At 39.5% G+C, this 17457-nt stretch overlaps 2 protein-coding genes across 3 annotated transcripts; both read right to left on the bottom strand.

Annotated features, from left to right (window-relative positions):
* Window positions 1-205: 205 nt before the first annotated feature.
* Window positions 206-5372, bottom strand: vrk3 (VRK serine/threonine kinase 3). Of its 2 annotated transcripts, none has more exons than XM_070907562.1 (16): window positions 5364-5372; window positions 4684-4901; window positions 4436-4567; window positions 4061-4186; window positions 3786-3950; window positions 3340-3486; window positions 3181-3236; window positions 2882-2948; window positions 2592-2676; window positions 2383-2485; window positions 2172-2264; window positions 1948-2080; window positions 1549-1666; window positions 1384-1442; window positions 1128-1296; window positions 206-750 (listed from the first exon to the last, which is right to left on the bottom strand). In XM_070907562.1, the coding sequence occupies exons 2-15, from the start codon at window positions 4898-4900 to the stop codon at window positions 1160-1162; spliced, it is 1638 nt and encodes a 545-aa protein (XP_070763663.1). In that variant the 5' UTR covers window position 4901; window positions 5364-5372; the 3' UTR covers window positions 206-750; window positions 1128-1159. The 2 variants fall into 2 exon arrangements, with proteins under 2 accessions (XP_070763663.1, XP_070763655.1); XM_070907554.1 differs by having other exon boundaries at window positions 1160-1296.
* Window positions 5373-5893: 521 nt separating this feature from the next.
* rab27a (RAB27A, member RAS oncogene family) lies at window positions 5894-16919 on the bottom strand. The gene is made up of 6 exons (XM_070929992.1): window positions 16718-16919; window positions 11244-11412; window positions 9258-9343; window positions 9020-9123; window positions 8496-8619; window positions 5894-8148 (listed from the first exon to the last, which is right to left on the bottom strand). The coding sequence occupies exons 2-6, from the start codon at window positions 11394-11396 to the stop codon at window positions 7953-7955; spliced, it is 663 nt and encodes a 220-aa protein (XP_070786093.1). The 5' UTR covers window positions 11397-11412; window positions 16718-16919; the 3' UTR covers window positions 5894-7952.
* Between the last annotated feature and the right edge of the window lie 538 nt (window positions 16920-17457).

Here is a 17457-nt window from a genome sequence, read left to right as displayed (position 1 = left end):
AATGTATCAGCATGTGTAAGGTGTCATAACTCATATATAACTAATCATCACAACAAGAGCATAAAAACATTTCCTGATATATTTATTTTAAACACCCCTTTAATTGAAGATGTATTCTGATGACAGATAACAGAGTGTTTCTGGTGCTCTCTGGCTTCCAGATTGAAGAACTGAATGTCAAAGGACACTAAGGCACTGTTTTGAATAAGAGATAAAACCACTTTATTCAGGAAAATGAACTATGCCTACACACAAGGAAGGGTTGAGGAGTTGTGTTAATCCACATCTGTGAGTTGGCTCATCTTAAGGAAATGTCCAGCAGTAGTAAGTTCACATCAAAGAGGGGAAAGACGTATAAAGTATTTGATTTGTCAATCCCCAGGCAACAGGTACATTAAAAAAATTAAAAACACTTGAAACAACCAGTTAAAATAAATCAGGCAAAATGTAGAAGAACACAGTGTCACATTAAACTAACAAACTGTCAAAATCACCCAAATCTGTGCATCAGAACTTGAGAACTTGAATCACTTTCATACTAAAGTTGCCCTTGAAATGCAAAAACCCACAACAATATAATGGATGCTTAAATGATCCCAATCAAAACCCATGAACCTGACGAAAGTCATTTACACACTGAACTCTATAACAATCTGCTTTCAGTGCAATAAAATGTCAGATAAAACACAGCATGACAAAACAAGCTAAAAAACAAGACATCTTCCTACGTCTTCTCTTTGTTTGATTTCTCTGAAAATAAAACAGAGATATTTCATTATTATTATTATTATTATTATTATTATTATTATTATTCATAAAGTGCCATTCTAGTCACTTTCAACTGAATACAAACGTTTACAACACAATCTTTTGGAACCCTAAAAATAGTATTCAGTCTAAAAGTGGAGTTGCAGCACGAGGTGCAGCTGTAAATGTAACATTTACAATATCTCTTAATAGTTTATTTTCACAGAAAAAAATACGAAGAAATAAGAACACCATGTGTCACTGTCCAAAAGCTTTACATGGCAACACTGTGGAGCTGAATCTCAGAGTGAATGAAAAATATCAAATATGTGTTCGAACCCTGTGATTTAAAACCAGAATATGCTATTGACCAGACGTACCCAGGTGCATGTGTCCATACTTGTGTCCTCACCTAAAAACTGAGCAGCTTCTCCGGCGACCCCCCCAGCTGCAGTAAAGCGGCTCTGAGTCCGGCCTTCAGCGCAGAGTAGTCCGGCTCTTCAGAGTATTGCAGAGCCGTCACTGCACTCAGGTAGGTTTGAAATGCATCTACACCGTGACACACGCATAGAAATGTATCAGCAAAGGGGATATAATCAAACACTTGTTTTATGAGAAATAATCATTTTAACTCACTGGAAACTCTCTTCTTTCCAAAGCAGTGACTAAACAGTGCAGGAACGTCCTCCATGTACCTACAACAAGAACTTCTTTCAGTCATGGTTGATGTTACAGTACGCATGCAGCAGAAATTTCTATGGTGTTTCAAAGGTGTGTGGACTTATCCCACAGCGATGATACCTCTGTTTCTGCGTGGCCACCTGGTCCGGGTGAGTGAGGGCAGTCCACGGCAGCGTCCCCGTGTGCCAACGCAGCATGCAGTAACCCAGAGACTGCAGGTCACTGCGTCGAGACGGAGCTGAAAGACACAGACAGTGATGACAACATTAACACCACAAAGCAATCCTCAGATGTACATACCATCTTGTTTTTTTGGTTTTCATAAATAAATCGAATCAGTCTTATTATGTGAAGCCTGCGCGCCTGATCACTCTGCAGACAGATGGACTGTGGGAGGACGACAGGTGGAAGGAAGAAAATAAATCTGGTAGCGTTCGGTGTACAGTAGCTTACAGAGTGAAATGATTTGCTGACGTTAAAGCTGGAACAAGGAATCAGTGAACTGCAGAAGTGACTCACCTGCTCCCTTATGTGCGTCCAGGCTGATGAACTCTGTGGTGCCCTCATGTGGTGTTCTGCTGGCTTCACGGTACTCTACATGTTGTCCACCTGGACAGTACCTGAAAGCATGGCAATATCCTGCCAGGTATACCTAAACACACACACACAAGCAAACAGTGGTCAGCGTAAAACACATTTCAATCATCTATCATTGACAGATTGTACTTCAGTATATTTCTCACCTGTGATATCTGTCCTGGTTTGATGTAAATGTTTTCTGCAGTAATATCAGCGTGAACATACTCGTTTGAATGGATATACTGCAGCACATCTAACTGCAAGTAGAAAGAAATGTTACCGTCTATTAAGAGAGGGGGAATCCCTTCTGGATCGTGTATTTTTTGGCGACTAAGATTAAGAATATTGTCTGAAAAACGACAAGCTAACACTCACTATTCTACAGGTGAGCTGAAGAACAGCTTTCTCAGACAGAAGCTCGTCTTCTTCCTCCATGACAGACTGGAGAGTTTGGCCCATGCTGGGGAAAATCAGAAACCTGTAAAACAAAAAAACAACATATAGCAGAACCCCAAGTTAATGTAAAATGATTTTATATAATGTGGAAATATTCATAGATAAGCTTTTTTAAAAATGTTTTACACCTGTAAGAATCTGCATGAGGACCAAAGCCAACACAAGAAGGGATCCCCAGAAAATCCATCTTGTTTTGTTTGATCCACCTGTCCACTAGAGAGAGAGGATTACCATATGTGTGAAGTTACACTCCAGACTTATCAGAATTGCATCTAAAGAGGGTTAAAGATGGCATGATGATTGTCACCTGTTAAAACCTTTTTTGATCAGCCTGTTACAGCCAATCTACGACCGTTTTGTGGAACTAAAAGGCGATTTGTAGGCGCTAAACTTGAAAGGAAACACACTAAAGCCTCACCAGATGCAGGTTTAGCAGCTCTCTGCAGAAAGTTCTGCTCATTGAAGATTCTTCCATCTTTAGCTCCCTAAGAGGAAGAAATACAAGATAAACTTCATTGATTTCACTCAGGGAAATTGAAGAACTGAAGAAGTTTTGGTTACAGGAAAAATAGAGAATGAATAAAAACAATCAATTTGTTGATGAATACATGAGTGGGAAAGCAATCGTGTCTTTATTTGTGGCACCACAGTGACAGGTCCTAATAATAATTCATTACTTTTTGGACACACAGAAAACCTTCAATTTTCGGGACTTACCAGTTTGAGGACGTGATTTAATTCCTTGGAATTAGATCGGGAACCTGTTTTCAAAACTGAAAAGGACAAAACAATATATGATGCTATGCTCTTTTCTACCATTAATTTAAAATTCTTAAAGAGTCAATTGTTATATCCTGCTGTAGACAATAGTCTCACCTTCGTAGACGAGATCTGTCGTGCTCTGACTGAGGAGTTTCACCAGCTTCCACTTCGTGCCAGTTGTGTCTGTCACCTCCTCACCCTCCTGCAGCGGCTCCACGGCAGGCAAATGCTTTGCCTTCTTGGCTTTGTTTTTACCTGCAGCTGCATATAAACATGACCAACCAATAATGTAGTAAGTATGATTAGAGGAACAACTAATGTTACACAAAGAACAATGCATAACTGATTCCAAGAACATCCTGATGTCACAGAGAGCAATAAAACATCTCTTTTATTAAGAAATATATATATATATATATATATATATATATATTACAATTGTTTTTGGGCTCTGGGAAAGAGATGTGGATGTCCTTTTATGGTGATGATGGGAATCAAATCAGGAACGTCACAGTCTTCACACTAAATCCCATTAAATGATAGTGGAACTTTATGCTCACCTTTAAAAGGAGACCTGGAGATCGGTGAAGAAATGGGGGAAGAGACGGCCACAGGAGAGCCGTCTACTGTTGAGTCTTCTGTTTTCCTACTTGTTTTATCAGTCAGCTTCTTTCCCTCTTCTGCCTGCTTCACAGCAGGGCTGGAGAATTTTGCCTTTCCCCTGACTGCATGTGGATCCAGCCACAATCAATATGGGCGAGAGAAAAGATGACAGAAAATAAGAGACACTGCAGTTATAAGGAATGTATTGTGTTTGCTTTGTGTTTCAGCTCACCAGGTCGAGGGGATTTTACAACAGGAGGAGAGGAAGGCTCTAACTCTGGCTCTACCTCAGCGTCGAGATTAAAAGCAACTGTGCGCTGCTTTGGTGGAGTTCCAAGCAATCCAACGCCATTATCTGCTGATAAAAATCATAGCCTTTTTGTTCTAAAGAAAGGAATCAGCTGTCAAATTTCTGTATTTACACCTGCACCACCAGTAAATGTTGCCTGAACGTTAAAGCTACATGTCACACTGATGGTTTATGCTACAACATGTCTCTGTGCTCACTTGCCTCACACGTTATCAGATAATTAAATAAAAACTTCAAGGCGAATCTCTCCTTCATAACAGCAAAGCAGAGTAGCTGCTTCCAGACCATTTGAGTTACCTTCAATCCCGTCATCTCCGACAGGGTAGGTGGAGGGCACCACGGGTGGAGTGGCATCTTTAATGTTGAATTTAACTTCCCTGTCCAGACGAAGGGAATTACGAGTCTTTCGCAGTGCAGGACGAGTTGTAACTGGAGTGGAGGTTGTAGAAAAAGAGTTTACATTTCCAAAGATTTATAACCAAAGTCTAATATCTATGGATATCACACCAAGTGACTCCTATTGCCAAGAAGATATGAACCCTTACTTTCCGTGGGCACACAACTGGAGCTTGAAGCAAGGCTTGTTTTAACTACCGATGTTGCTGCTTCATCCCTTTTACGTGGCGGGGGACTTACAGACGCCGTCAAGCTCACAGGTCGAGATTCATCAACAAGACAGGGAAGCTTCTCCCCACATGACGGACAAAATCTGAAACCAGGCTGCAACTTTGTCCCACACTGGGGGCAGAAATGGAAAGGCATTCTGCAAGAGTAAAGACACATTATCATACATCTATGGGGGGGGGGGGGGTAATCCTGTGTGTGCATCCACAGGCTTCACCAGACAAATACACAAAGTATCTGATGCTTTGTTAGCATACTTGGATGAATTAGTTAAAAATATAATTCATAGTGCATATTTTACCCTGACTGGTCAACGTGGATGCTGACACTCACTGTGTGAATGTAACTGTCACAACCAAGGACATTATTACTTCTGAGTATTGAGAAAGAAAACGATGCAATGACCGCACAGCTTAACGTTAGCTAGCTAACTAATACTGAAGCGAAACTTTTTCAAAATAAAAATATAACTGTTTGGCTTAAGGCGGAAGTATCGTCTTGTTGATGGTTTTGAGCCTTGGCTTTCAATGAAACAGACGCCTGGGTAATACACATCATCATACTGAATCATATAGCTACCATAAACAAATCGAAAGTGTACCTTCCCAAACACTTCTCCACTGCTTCCTTCTTCTTCTTCTTCTCATCTGAGATAATGGCGGATCGCAAACCAACGTGAATAGGTGCATACCGCCACCTACTGTACCGGAGTGTGTAGCATCAGGGTTTTACGTACTTATTACATCAAAGAAATAAATAAACAAACTCTATATCTTACTATCTAATGCCGTATCTTTAACATAAATAAAGAGAGCCCGACAACATTGCCTCATTTTCTCACCCATCCCTAAAATCCCTAAATCCAAATTCCCACTTCCACTGCTCAAGCTGCTTGGGTTTAGTGGCGCTCCTTCTTCACCGGATAAACTCTGCTGTAGTGGAGCTGTGCAAGTGAAGTGCTGCCCCCTGCAGGATTGGAGGACAGTTGCAGCCAAGGTGTGTTCTTATTCGAAGAGGTAAAACTTTAATCAGCTCTTACCCCCCACAACTGATAATGTGATGAAGATGTAGTCTGAATTCAGAATAGACTCAAAAAGTTTTATCAACAGTGGAAACATTAAGGCAAGTTAATTGCAGTTACTTTCATGCAATTTTATCTGACATTGCAGTACAGTATACAGACAACAGTTTCTTAAGTTACATTCAGGCATTGAATTGGCAGTAAATGGTCTCCAGCTAACTTGTAGCCAAATCCAGGACGACCTGAAGAAATGTGTGTCACTGCTTTAAATTTGAAATTAAGAAATTAAAAATTAATCAAATTTAGGCTGTGGTATTATAACATGCTGAAAAATAAACATGATGAGGTTGAATATTTCCTGTATTATGGTGAGATGATCAACACTGTGACTGTTTCATTAATGGCACACAGAACAATAGTTCCTAGAAATAGGACCAGGTATCAATTGAACTTACAGAATACGCAGCACTTTTCAAGATTGTTATATAAAACTATATACTGCTTCAAGGAATACATAAATAAAAATGTTTATTTTTGGACATCATTTACATATTTTGCATATGAACTGTATGGCACAATTGAATATATGATATATAATCAAATTCAATTTGAGTGATTTTCAAATCTGTGGATTTAAACAGTGAAAAAATATATACTCATGTGTCTTGTGTCATGTGGCTTAAACATTCACCCTTTTATACACGAGAATGACAGCGTCATACAAATTATGTGGATTTTGACAATTCTCACAATACCATTTCAGTGTTTTACTAAGTGTAAATACTCTTCATTTGTGTAAAATATAAAAAATCAGTGGTATCATAAACTGATCTGAAGGGTGAGCATTAGGAACTTAATGTCCTACTTATAAAACCTGCCAATAAAAAATCTGGACTTTCAACAGCCTACTGTTTACTGCCAAGCTAATATTGTCACATTAATGCCTAAAAACAAAACACTTTCCATCCTATGATGTACAGAGGGTTAGGGAATTCAGCAATGGAGCAGTCCTCCAGCATCTAACGGCAGCGGGAACCATTTGGGTAGCTGTTTGAATCATCTCTGCCGTTGCCGAGAGTCATTTCTTTAAACCTGAAAGCACTGAATTAAAATGCAATTGAATGCACTGTAACACCTATCTGTGTCAGGTGTCTCCAAAACAGACATTTTAGTTTAAAAAGTAAATCTAATTCTAAAAACACATTTTGTCCAAACATTCAAAATATACACGAGAGCTACTTTTTTTTTGCATTTACAACTTCTACAACTGAATTTGAAATTCTATTAATCTATTTATTTATTGCATGGGTCTTTTATACAGCAGGATGGATTACCAGGGTTCCTGAGTTACTGCTCATTTTATACTTTTGCTTTTTATGACACATTTATTCCTCTTATCAAACTAAATCTATGTTTGTAATTATTATATTATGTACATATATATTCATGTTTTGGAGGCAAACAAGCACAAAGGTTGATTTTGAAAAGAAAACACAAGCATTAATTGTCGATCTAGCTAACCTTGGATGGTCAATGTGAGTAACATTTTTTCTGGCTGTGGCACCGGTGAGGTTGCAGCTTGACATTCAGTCGAGAACCAGCAGCACATAACTGGCTACCTAAAGTTTCCTAAAAGTACATCCATAGCAAATTTCTCTCCGCCAGCAAACCGTGACTGCAGGTATCACAGTCAACACTTGTCTGACTGCAGAAAGAGAAAGAGAAGTGGCTTCTTTCTTGAGTTGCAGTGTGATTCTACACTAACCTTACAGCAAGTAAAGAGTATTAACAGTATATGTGTATAGCACATCTGGCAGGGCAGCTCACTTTGCTGCCACTTGGAGCACAAAGTATACACCTGAACATATGATCGGCATCCAGCTGACGACTTAAGTTGGACATTTCAGCTAGGCATCGTAACAAATAAATACCCCACACTCCAATATTAATTAATTATTCAAAAGACCCATAATATGAATTGAAATGAAATGCCCATTTTCAAAAGGCACTTAACTCTGTACTGACAAATGATACAGCATGTCAATGAAAGAATATCAGTACTGCACTGGTTTCCCCTAACATAGAACACAATATTAAACTTGGACATCTTCCTATTTTTTCACCACTGTCATGGACAAAGACATGTAACCAAAATGGCTCATCATCATTCTAACATGCACATTTGCTCTTATCAGAGGCCTCTGAGAGGTCTGGGTTTGTGGGTCCATTAGCTCGCACGGTCCCATCAGGGATCCAGGACTTGTCAACGCATCGTTCCATCCTCTTCATGATGAGATCCAGCAGGACGTCCACGGCCTCGTTGACGTTCTGCCCGTTTGCAGCACTTGTCTCAAAGTATGGGATTCTGCTCGGAAGAAAATACTGGTTATAAACACGAAACCACAGAAAAAATATGCTGTCTAGCAGAGTCAGCTTGGGGATATATTTACTACTGAGGTTTACTCTCCTCTTGAAGACCTTTGAACCATTTTATACAGTGCATTTCCACTACAATATCTGTGTTTTTAGGTTTTAGGTGTGTCTAATAGGGCCAGGATATTTTACACGTGCACAAATATTTGCTTTTCGAGGAAGACCAATTTAGTCTGACGTTCTCCTGCACAGACTTTTGGCAAACAATGCAGCCACTGCCTTCTTGACAAACACTTGAGGGAGAGGTTCATGTACAGATGGATCAAAATGGAGACATACCCGTACTTCTCTGCCAGCTCACGGGCCTCTTCTTCACTGACTGCTCTCTGATCTGACAGGTCACATTTGTTGCCACACAGAACGACGTCCGGACTTTCGCAGTATGCGTGAACCTGTAACTGACCTGGAAGACACATTCAGCGATTTATTATGTATTTAGTCCTGTCGTGTTATATCGTTACTTTTGAGAAAGATTTCAAGCCATCATTCATGTATTATAGTCACCTGAAACAGGGCATTTGAGCACATTAGTAGCAGAAGCTCAGGTCAGAATACAACTTACACAGAAACAGAAGGACATAACTGGAAGATTACATGTTAAATGACACAATATTTTGTGTCTAACAACAGCCTTGTGTCAATTCTACATTAGTATTTTGACAGTCAACAAGGAATTTAACATTGTCAAATGTCTTCTGTACTTGAATCTGTCTTAATTAAACAAACTCAGGACTGATTATTGAGAGAATCTTCAGTTTAACGACTAAAAGTGAACATTTAGTGTGATATATCAGAGGACATACTCATCCAGTTTCTGACGTTGAGGAAACTTTGTTCATTTGTGAGGTCAAACAGGAGGAGGAAACCCATCGCATCTCTAAAGAACGCAGTCGTCAAACTCCGAAACCTGGCACCATTCAGAAAAGGACGACAAAACACTTCATGAGAAATATAATTAATAGTGGAAAAGACACATTTGAGAACAAATGAAGACCAGGTTTGAGGAAGGTGAGAAAGCGCTGGTAGAAGTGCGTCATGTACCTCTCCTGTCCTGCAGTGTCCCACAGCTGCATATGGATCTTCTGTCCTCTACCTGAAGATCCATCTGGACCTGATGATTTGTATACCTGAGTAAAAACAGAGACAAGTGAGTTCAAACTGACTGGACGTTCTCTGCGCTAAATTTACATCAGTATATTTAATGAATCTGATGTAAACAGCTATAAAACAAAGCCAAAAACATTCAATCTCAGTCTGGATCGGTGACGTTGTGGGAACACGGTGTGTTGCTACTGACAGCTTAAAAGAGGGAATTTTGTAGAGAGTAGTTTAGAAAAAAACAAAACAAGAATGGCTATACATACTTGACAACATCCACCCAGCTACTCTACTTACTTTCTTATTTAATAAATTATCTAAACTGGTCTGTGAGGAGAGCAACCAAAGGCCAGGTCACAAACTACTGAGTACTCTGGTTACTTGGCTAGTATTGATGCTACTGACTGGACTTCACTGTAGAGGTGTGGTGGCCAGACACAGACATTTATGCCACAAAAAATAACAAAATAAAAAAATCGACTTCATTAAACAGAAATAAACTTCAAGAAGTATAGCCAATGTAAATGTGCGTTTTATGTATCCAAGTGTGAGCCATATGCTGTGATCACATACAGAGTCAAAGTGTGTCATTGAAAATAAGGCATTGTCTATTTGTCTATATTCCAATAATCATTGACAACCAAAACATAAATCTTGTATTCTGCATCATATCTCTGTTATTGCTCCAAAACAAATACAAATCTTGCATTTCAGTGGTTTAAAAGATTGTTTTATACAGATTGCTGTATTTGAAGCATAGCTGACAAGCTCCTTTCTGATGAACAACATTTTTAATGATTTAATTAATGAAAATGTTTTCAGTAATTTTAATTCATTGTAAAAGATTAGCAACATTAATCTGGTGTTTCATTGTAAACTGGATGCCAGCTGCTTGCAGAGATTGAGACACGTCTGTTTTATTGAGGTTTCATCCAACACTCTGGGAAGTAACTTTACTGCCAAGACTCGATTTATTTCACAGCACATTTCATTCATTCAGATATCTTCCACATTGTTAATCTATTCAACACTGCGTCACTTCTGCGGGTTGCAGTAAACACTTTTCCTTAGCCAGCAGAGGTGGCTGCTGAAACCTATTTAGGCTTAAAAGTAGTGTTTGAAAAGTAGTTGCTTACAGCTGTGTTCCTGTGACCACTGGACACAGTATTATTGCTGCATCCATAATACATCTGATATAACTTCAGTCATTTCATGGACCAGGAAAACTCCAGACTGTGTGGTGTTTGATTTTTACACTTTATGGATTTTCAAAGGACAATCAAAGACAGGAACCACAGCTCTGGGTTGTTTGAGGACACACTATAATTACTTATTGTGCTTTAACCATGACGACTAATAGTGATATTCACAAAAGCTACTCTGTAAATGAAAGTTTCATAGCTAATGCAACTTTTCAAACCACAGCTAATATAAATATAGATGAAAAACATGATATAACAAAAAAAAGCAATGATGGACATTCAGTCACTTAACATAAACTGTACTAGACTGTCCAGTAAAGCTACAATAAAACAGTTATTCAGGCATCAGGCTGTATTCTTGGAGCTGGAGGTCAGCAGCATTAAATATTGAGTAAATATGAACACTGCTCAGCTGTTTGCCAATGGTATGAAGTGTTTATTCTTAAGGAGGGTGCTGCCTGCCGTTCACCAACATTAGTCATTACTCAGATTTCTGTTGCAACATTCATCAATAGTCTTTTGTTACTAGAGAGTTACCTAATGGTGTGGGAATGCATTAAAGTCCGTAATTAGGAAGCCATAAGTGCTTGTAGCACACATGTACACAAGGAAATGTTACATCAGAAGTGGAGAGCGTAAAAATCCATGTGTGCTTTTACTGAAGTTCTGAATGAAGGAAAATCCAAACATTTCCAATTCTGGCTGGAGAAAGACTGATTGAACTTACCACCCTTCTTTCTCTGAAGTCTATTCCAACTGTAGTGATGAACTTGGAGTTGAACTTGCCATCTGTGTATTGGTAGAGGAAGCTTGTTTTTCCCACGCCAGAGTCACCGAGGGCTAGGAATTTGATGAGGTAATCATAGTCCCCATCAGACATAGTGAGTGCTTAATTTCTGAAACACACAAACAAAACGACTCAGCCGACCAACAATCAACAATTTGGCAAAGGCTATTTGAGTAACATTTGCAAAAAACTACAGTGCCAAGCCGTTTCAGGAAATTACTGAGCCTTTGTTAAAGGTGAAACAATATATTTGTTGCCAGTTTTTCAAAGATTTCAGACAGGGTAGGGAAGTTGGAGAGTATTGGGAGAGAGAGAGAGAGAGAGAGAGAGAGAGAAACTATTGTAGTATTGTTGGTTTTGGTCTTTTCATGGGATTTGTTGACAATAAGAAAAATGTAGAATTACACCAGACTAATTGATTCGCAGAAAGATTGTCAGAACAAGAGGAAGACATTGGTGTGGTTTCTTACACGTTTTCTAGAGAGCCATGACTTGCCAGCTCTCAAGAAGGGTTGCGTTTCGTTCACTCATTCACTACTATCTATATAATATACACTCAGTAGTATACTCAATAGTGAGCAGTACATTTTGGTCACTTATGAATCACCATTGAGTACATAGTGGGCCTGTTAGCAAGTGGTGTACTTGCCAAAGACACAATTTGTCTTCATTCCATTGTGGGAATATTTGAGGGCACTATATAACGTGATGACACAAAACCCCATGGACCAACAGGAATGATAGCAGGGTAAGTGGACTATGGCTGTATAGGGGCTTTAAGATCTGTCTCTCAAGTTCCTGGAGATCATTCAGGCAAAACATCTTATACTATGTTGAATAAACAAGAGGATTTTGGTACAGAGTTCCTGTGCAGAGTGAAGGAGATGCAGATGGCTATCATCTTTACTTGAATTCCATCCTCACTCTGGCGCAGGTCATCTGACAACAGCCATAAAAACAAATGCTAAAACACGTCTTTGCCTGTTTTCTGATGTAGTTGCGTGCGGATCATCATGTCCTACTACAGATGCCAACCTTAAGATTTATGTTACCACAATGAGCCCATTACATTAGTACAATAAGCCAATAACACACACAGAGAGCTCGCGATCTTCCCACACTTACTGTAATATAGTGTATACAGTGCATTAACAAAGAGCTAACCATGAAAGGGGTGAAGATGAAACAAATAAAATGATGTTTTTTGTCCTTTCTGGGTTACCTTTTCTGCAATGCAGCCCTTTGTTGACCTATGATTTTACAAAATGCAATGAGTGCTGCAACTCCTTTCGTGTGGATATCACGAAAAAAGTTTTTGTTTATCTAAAGGAGCAGTGAAAATGTGCTATAGGTTATAACTGTAATTTTCCACATTTTCCCACACATCTTAAAAGTAACAAAAGAAACAGGCTCAGGTCCACCTCCATTGGGCTCATATACTGTGTAGTTTAACCTGCAGTCAATGCTTGAGGGAGAAATACAGAACATCTTTTACACTATTACAATATTATGCAAGACTTCCCAATGTAGATTTGTACAGTTGATGGTATTGCAAGCTAATGTGTGTAATGTAAAAGCGGTTTCATCTTGCTGACACAGTGACAGGAAGTATTTTAAATTCCTCTGTCCCTCTCCAGCCACAGACACGCACCAAAACAGACTCAAGTTTCTGTCTACTCACTATCAATCTGGCAAGAAAGTAGTTGTAATTTCGCTCTACAGATTAGCAGCTTGTTGTTCTACACATTTTGGAGTAAAGGTTGAATTGATTTTAGTTAAGGACTGAAGTGTAGAGGCACATCTTTTCTTACACTTACACAATGAGAATAAGAAGCACACTATGATATCAACCGGATGAAACATTTTCACTTGACATGGTCGACCAATTCCGGTCAAAACATTTTAAGAGAAAGCGCAGATGCATCATATGACCAGTGTGCAGAAAAGTATTCAGAGTCTTACATTCTTTCTCTGTAGCCCCCAGTGAACCTTTCATCTGGAGCCATAAGCAGCTTAAGGTCTCATGCAAAATCCAGATCCATGATAAATGCACTGTGATGGAAACGGCAGCCACAAGCACAGATGTGGCCATAAACGGTGAACAAATACCACCGAGGCCCAGAACTATGAAGTCCACATTCCTGCTTGTGGGCCTGTTTTGACTCAGGTTGGTTAAAAGTTATGAATATGGTTTTATTCATAACTTTAAAAAGCCATAGGCCTTTCCATCAGGGCTGCTAAAAGAAGCTCCGGTTGGATCAGTTGCCATCAACGAAAAGAAATAAAATGTAGCCATTAGTGAGCCACATGTTCGCTATAAATATGCTCGGACAGCATAACTGTTCATTAGTTTGCTTCATTGGGAAAGTCATGTTTCTCAGATCACGACATCCACACGCAAGACGGCTTATTATCTTAAAACTCACAACTTCCTGCCACGTTTCATCTTTCATTTCACCACTTTCCACTTATCTTCAATTCAAAAAGGCCCACTGATACATACACGCTCAATTTAATGGGTACACCAAGATGAAACTAATGCAGTCTAATGCAACAGCCAAGCAACACATTCTACCTTCATAAAGGTTATATTGTTCAGTCTTTGTTGAAGCTGTTTTAGAGAGGTATTGATGAACTTTATGGTCATTTTGGAGGGTGTAGTTTGAGGTGCTGCTGAATTGTATTGTGTTATACTGAAAAGTGCAGACCTCTGAAATGACTATAAATATGAATCAACACCTCCTGTTCTATAGATTGCATTAGTTTGAGCTGGGTGTACCTAATAAACCGGCAATTGTGTGTCCCCAGTAGACCTTTTCCACAGAAGATATTTTGACTTGTCATAGCAGGACAAGCACAGGTGTAATTAATAACATAAAATATGGCTGTAAGAGGTAATTTAGTCACAACTGATTCTGACTGCAGGTTATTTATTTTTGTACCCAAGTTACTGACGTTATTATCGAAAAGCCTGACAGAAAAACATGATGATTGCTGTCTCAGTGAAAACAGGTCACAGAAGTGATGCAGTCACGCAAAACCACACTGACGCAGATGCAGGTTGTGTCAGCAGATTTCTGCAGACTATCAGGTTAATCAGACAACATTGAACCCATATCGAAACAAGAAATATCATGATCTCGTGTTAACAAGCGGATGTTATAATGAAAAGAAAGCAAATGTTCATGTATAATATGTCTAGTGCATGAAGCTGTGCTAAAAACTGAACATGTCAAGGCCATTTCCTGGGCATATTACACTTCCCAGTCCTACCACAGCTGTGGCCAGGAAGCGAGCTCTGATGGCAGAGTATGATCTTCCTGTGTGTTGGGCAAGAAAACACAGAGTGCAGTCTTATCCTAATTACTGGCTTACATAAACCTTTCTGAATCAACAATGTCCCTACCTGGCCTCCACTACTGGATACAGACCTCTCCAAATCAAACACAATGACGCTGGTTTCACGCCAAAGAGGTGGAAAAGATCTGACGTTAAGAAAGCACTAAAAGTTGGCAAGAACACCTCTCTGAGACTTCTTCCCTGTGAACCCTGTGGTTGAGCAGTCTGCCAATTACCTTCCTAATATATTAACTTACCTTTTATGCCTTGTGAAATTGTGCAAGTTAAACTACTTTGGGTTAAGGCAAAATAACACTGGACAGTCTCATGTTTCCCACAACCTTTTAAACAGACAACAAGCGAGGTCCTGTTGTACTACAAGATTAAGACGTCACATAATACAGTACTCCCTTCAGTGGAAAGGGTCTCACAAGCAGCAATTCAATAGCAGTATTAAACTAAGTGTGACGCTTATCTTAACCAAATTTACTAATGTCAACAACAACAACAAAAACTATTTTGTCTGGTACAGCACCAACAGCTATATCTGACAGATGATTATCCTGACATATGATGGGACAGGATGGTGGTCAAGTTAAACAAGTTAAATTAATTTACCACAAACTAATTACTACCTGTGGGAGAAATGGGGGTCAATAGGTCCCCACAGAGCATTTTTCCCTGGGACCCCCTAGTGGGTTAATCTGGCCCCGAGTACAACCCTGTTAAAAACTATAATGGTCATATTTTAAAAACTTCTCAGTACAAGAATGCTTGCACTATGACTTCATGAATAAGATCCATATCTGTATCGGCTGATATGAGTGTGAGAAGGCACAGGGCTACACCACATTTTTGACAGCTCTTGGGAGGGTTTAAGGTGCTATTTAGGTTGAAGAAATGTCTTATATGATCGTACTAGAAATTCTATTCATGATTTTATAATTGCATTTGTTTAATTCTAATTGTGTGGCATATTTTTGTTATCTGTCTTATGTTGTTTGACTGTAACTTTTTGTTTCTGCATATTTTGGCCAGGACTCTCTTGAAAGAATGTTTTAATCTCAATGAGGTCTTCCTAGTTAAAGATAGAAGAAGTGTAAATAAAGCACAAGTGCCTCAATATCTCTTGGCATTTTCTCCTGCAGTGGGAGTTAACCTAGTAGCTGTGTTTGCCAGGGAAGTACTACCACCCATGCAGACCAGCAAACAAAAAGCAGCTTTAATCATTTGTGAGGGAGAAGTGGAAGACCCACCCTGGGCAGCTGTCCAACACAGAGGCCGGCAGCTCCTCAGGAAAATCCGGATATGTACATACCATAAACTTGAAAGGGTGCAGCACAATTGTGACACTATAATGATGTGCAACTCAGAATGAAATCAAATGATTAAATATGTGTACCATGCATGTTTAAAACTTCTGGCTGCCAAAGCTGGTAACTATCTAGTCATTAAAATACCTTGTGAGGATTTATCTACAGTAGCAGCACTGGAAGTGTGAGGCACATACAAATAAATCGATTAACTGAAACGAATAAAAGATCCAATGACCCTCAGCTGGTCCTGGTGTGGCTGTGACTGGTGGTCAGGCGACCTGTTAGGCAAGAAATAATCACTTTTCTACGTGATATGGATCCTGCTACAGAAATAAGACTCAATTGGATGGCAACTTCCCAGCTTCCTCAGACATCTTGCAGCCTACATATGGGTCCAAACATGCCTCAACATTGTGGTAAATGTTAATAACTTGAAGCCCTACTTGGAGAAACCTGTTTTTTACTTGTTTAAACAGAACTGTTAGTCTGCAACAGTTATTGAGCAAGTGTGGAAAAAGCTAACGACTGTGAGAAGAGGATAAGGCAGGTGTAAAAATGTTTCCCAAAGCCAACGGTCTTTAATTAAGAGAGAGTGAATTTGACAAGCAGGTTGAAGGCAGTCAATGTGTTACCAACGCAGATAATCGAGTGATTTAAACTTAGAAGAAAACTTTTCAACCTCTCGCTAACTCCTGACAGATGCTAGACGGATTTCTTCGACTGACATTTCCTGGAAACACTCTTAACCAACATACTTACCAGCCCCGGGGCGTTGCTGCTGCGCACCGTGTCGTGGTGTTAAAATAGTAGTTGGAAGTGACCGTTGAAGACTTTTCTGAGGGGTTAAATAAAGACTTCACTTTCTCCGTCGCCTCTGCTTCATTAACACTGAACAGCAGCTTTACTCTCCGGGGTAAATTGGTGGTGCTGTTGAGAAACGGCTCCTCCTCACGGAGCTCACGGCCGTTACATTACTCACAGCTAGCTAACGTTAGCTAACTGACAGGGAAACGCCAGCCGTTACAAAACCCCGACAGTAAGCAGAGGGGAGCAGAAGTACGTGTAGGCTGCTCGACTTACTGTTCTCCAGTAATTTTATTTCTTGCTACTTTATACTTCTACTCCAATACACTTCAGAGGAAAATGTAGCACTTTATTCCACTACATTTACCTGAAAATAACTAACGTTAAGTAGGGTACATTTCAGTGGTGAAAAGTAAATAAGTTTCTCAAATGCTGCACTGAAGTACAATTCTGAGGTCATTGTACCATACTTGAGATTAACTTTATTGATCCCTGAGGGTCACAAGCAACACAGCGGTTTATAAAGTAATTAAAATGAGCTCCACCGTTACTAGCTGCAACTTTAAAGCGATGTACGCATTAATGCCCTCAGAAGAACAGAAATGAAGGATATTTTACTGAAAAGTGCAGCCCTTAAATCACCATACATTCAAACACTAAAACATGGCATGGACTTCAATCTCACCTAAATCGCA

The sequence above is a fragment of the Enoplosus armatus genome, chromosome 1 (genome assembly GCF_043641665.1).
Source record: "Enoplosus armatus isolate fEnoArm2 chromosome 1, fEnoArm2.hap1, whole genome shotgun sequence".
Classification (NCBI taxonomy): Eukaryota; Metazoa; Chordata; class Actinopteri; order Centrarchiformes; family Enoplosidae; genus Enoplosus; species Enoplosus armatus.
Note: the sequence above shows the minus strand (reverse complement) of the source record. Positions and strands in the feature narration are given on the sequence as shown.

Coding starts and splice junctions, on each gene's coding strand:
- vrk3 (XM_070907562.1), bottom strand. CDS start 4,900: ATGCCTTTCCATTTCTGCCCCCAGTGTGGGACAAAGTTGCAGCCTGGT. Junction 4,568..4,683: donor CAGTTGTGTGCCCACGGAAA/GTAAGGGTTCAT, acceptor CCTCCACTCCAG/TTACAACTCGTCCTGCACTG. Junction 1,667..1,947: donor GGACGCACATAAGGGAGCAG/GTGAGTCACTTC, acceptor TGTGTCTTTCAG/CTCCGTCTCGACGCAGTGAC.
- rab27a (XM_070929992.1), bottom strand. CDS start 11,396: ATGTCTGATGGGGACTATGATTACCTCATCAAATTCCTAGCCCTCGGT. Junction 9,124..9,257: donor GACACTGCAGGACAGGAGAG/GTACATGACGCA, acceptor GAATGGTGCCAG/GTTTCGGAGTTTGACGACTG. Junction 8,620..9,019: donor CAACGTCAGAAACTGGATGA/GTATGTCCTCTG, acceptor TGTGTCTTCCAG/GTCAGTTACAGGTTCACGCA.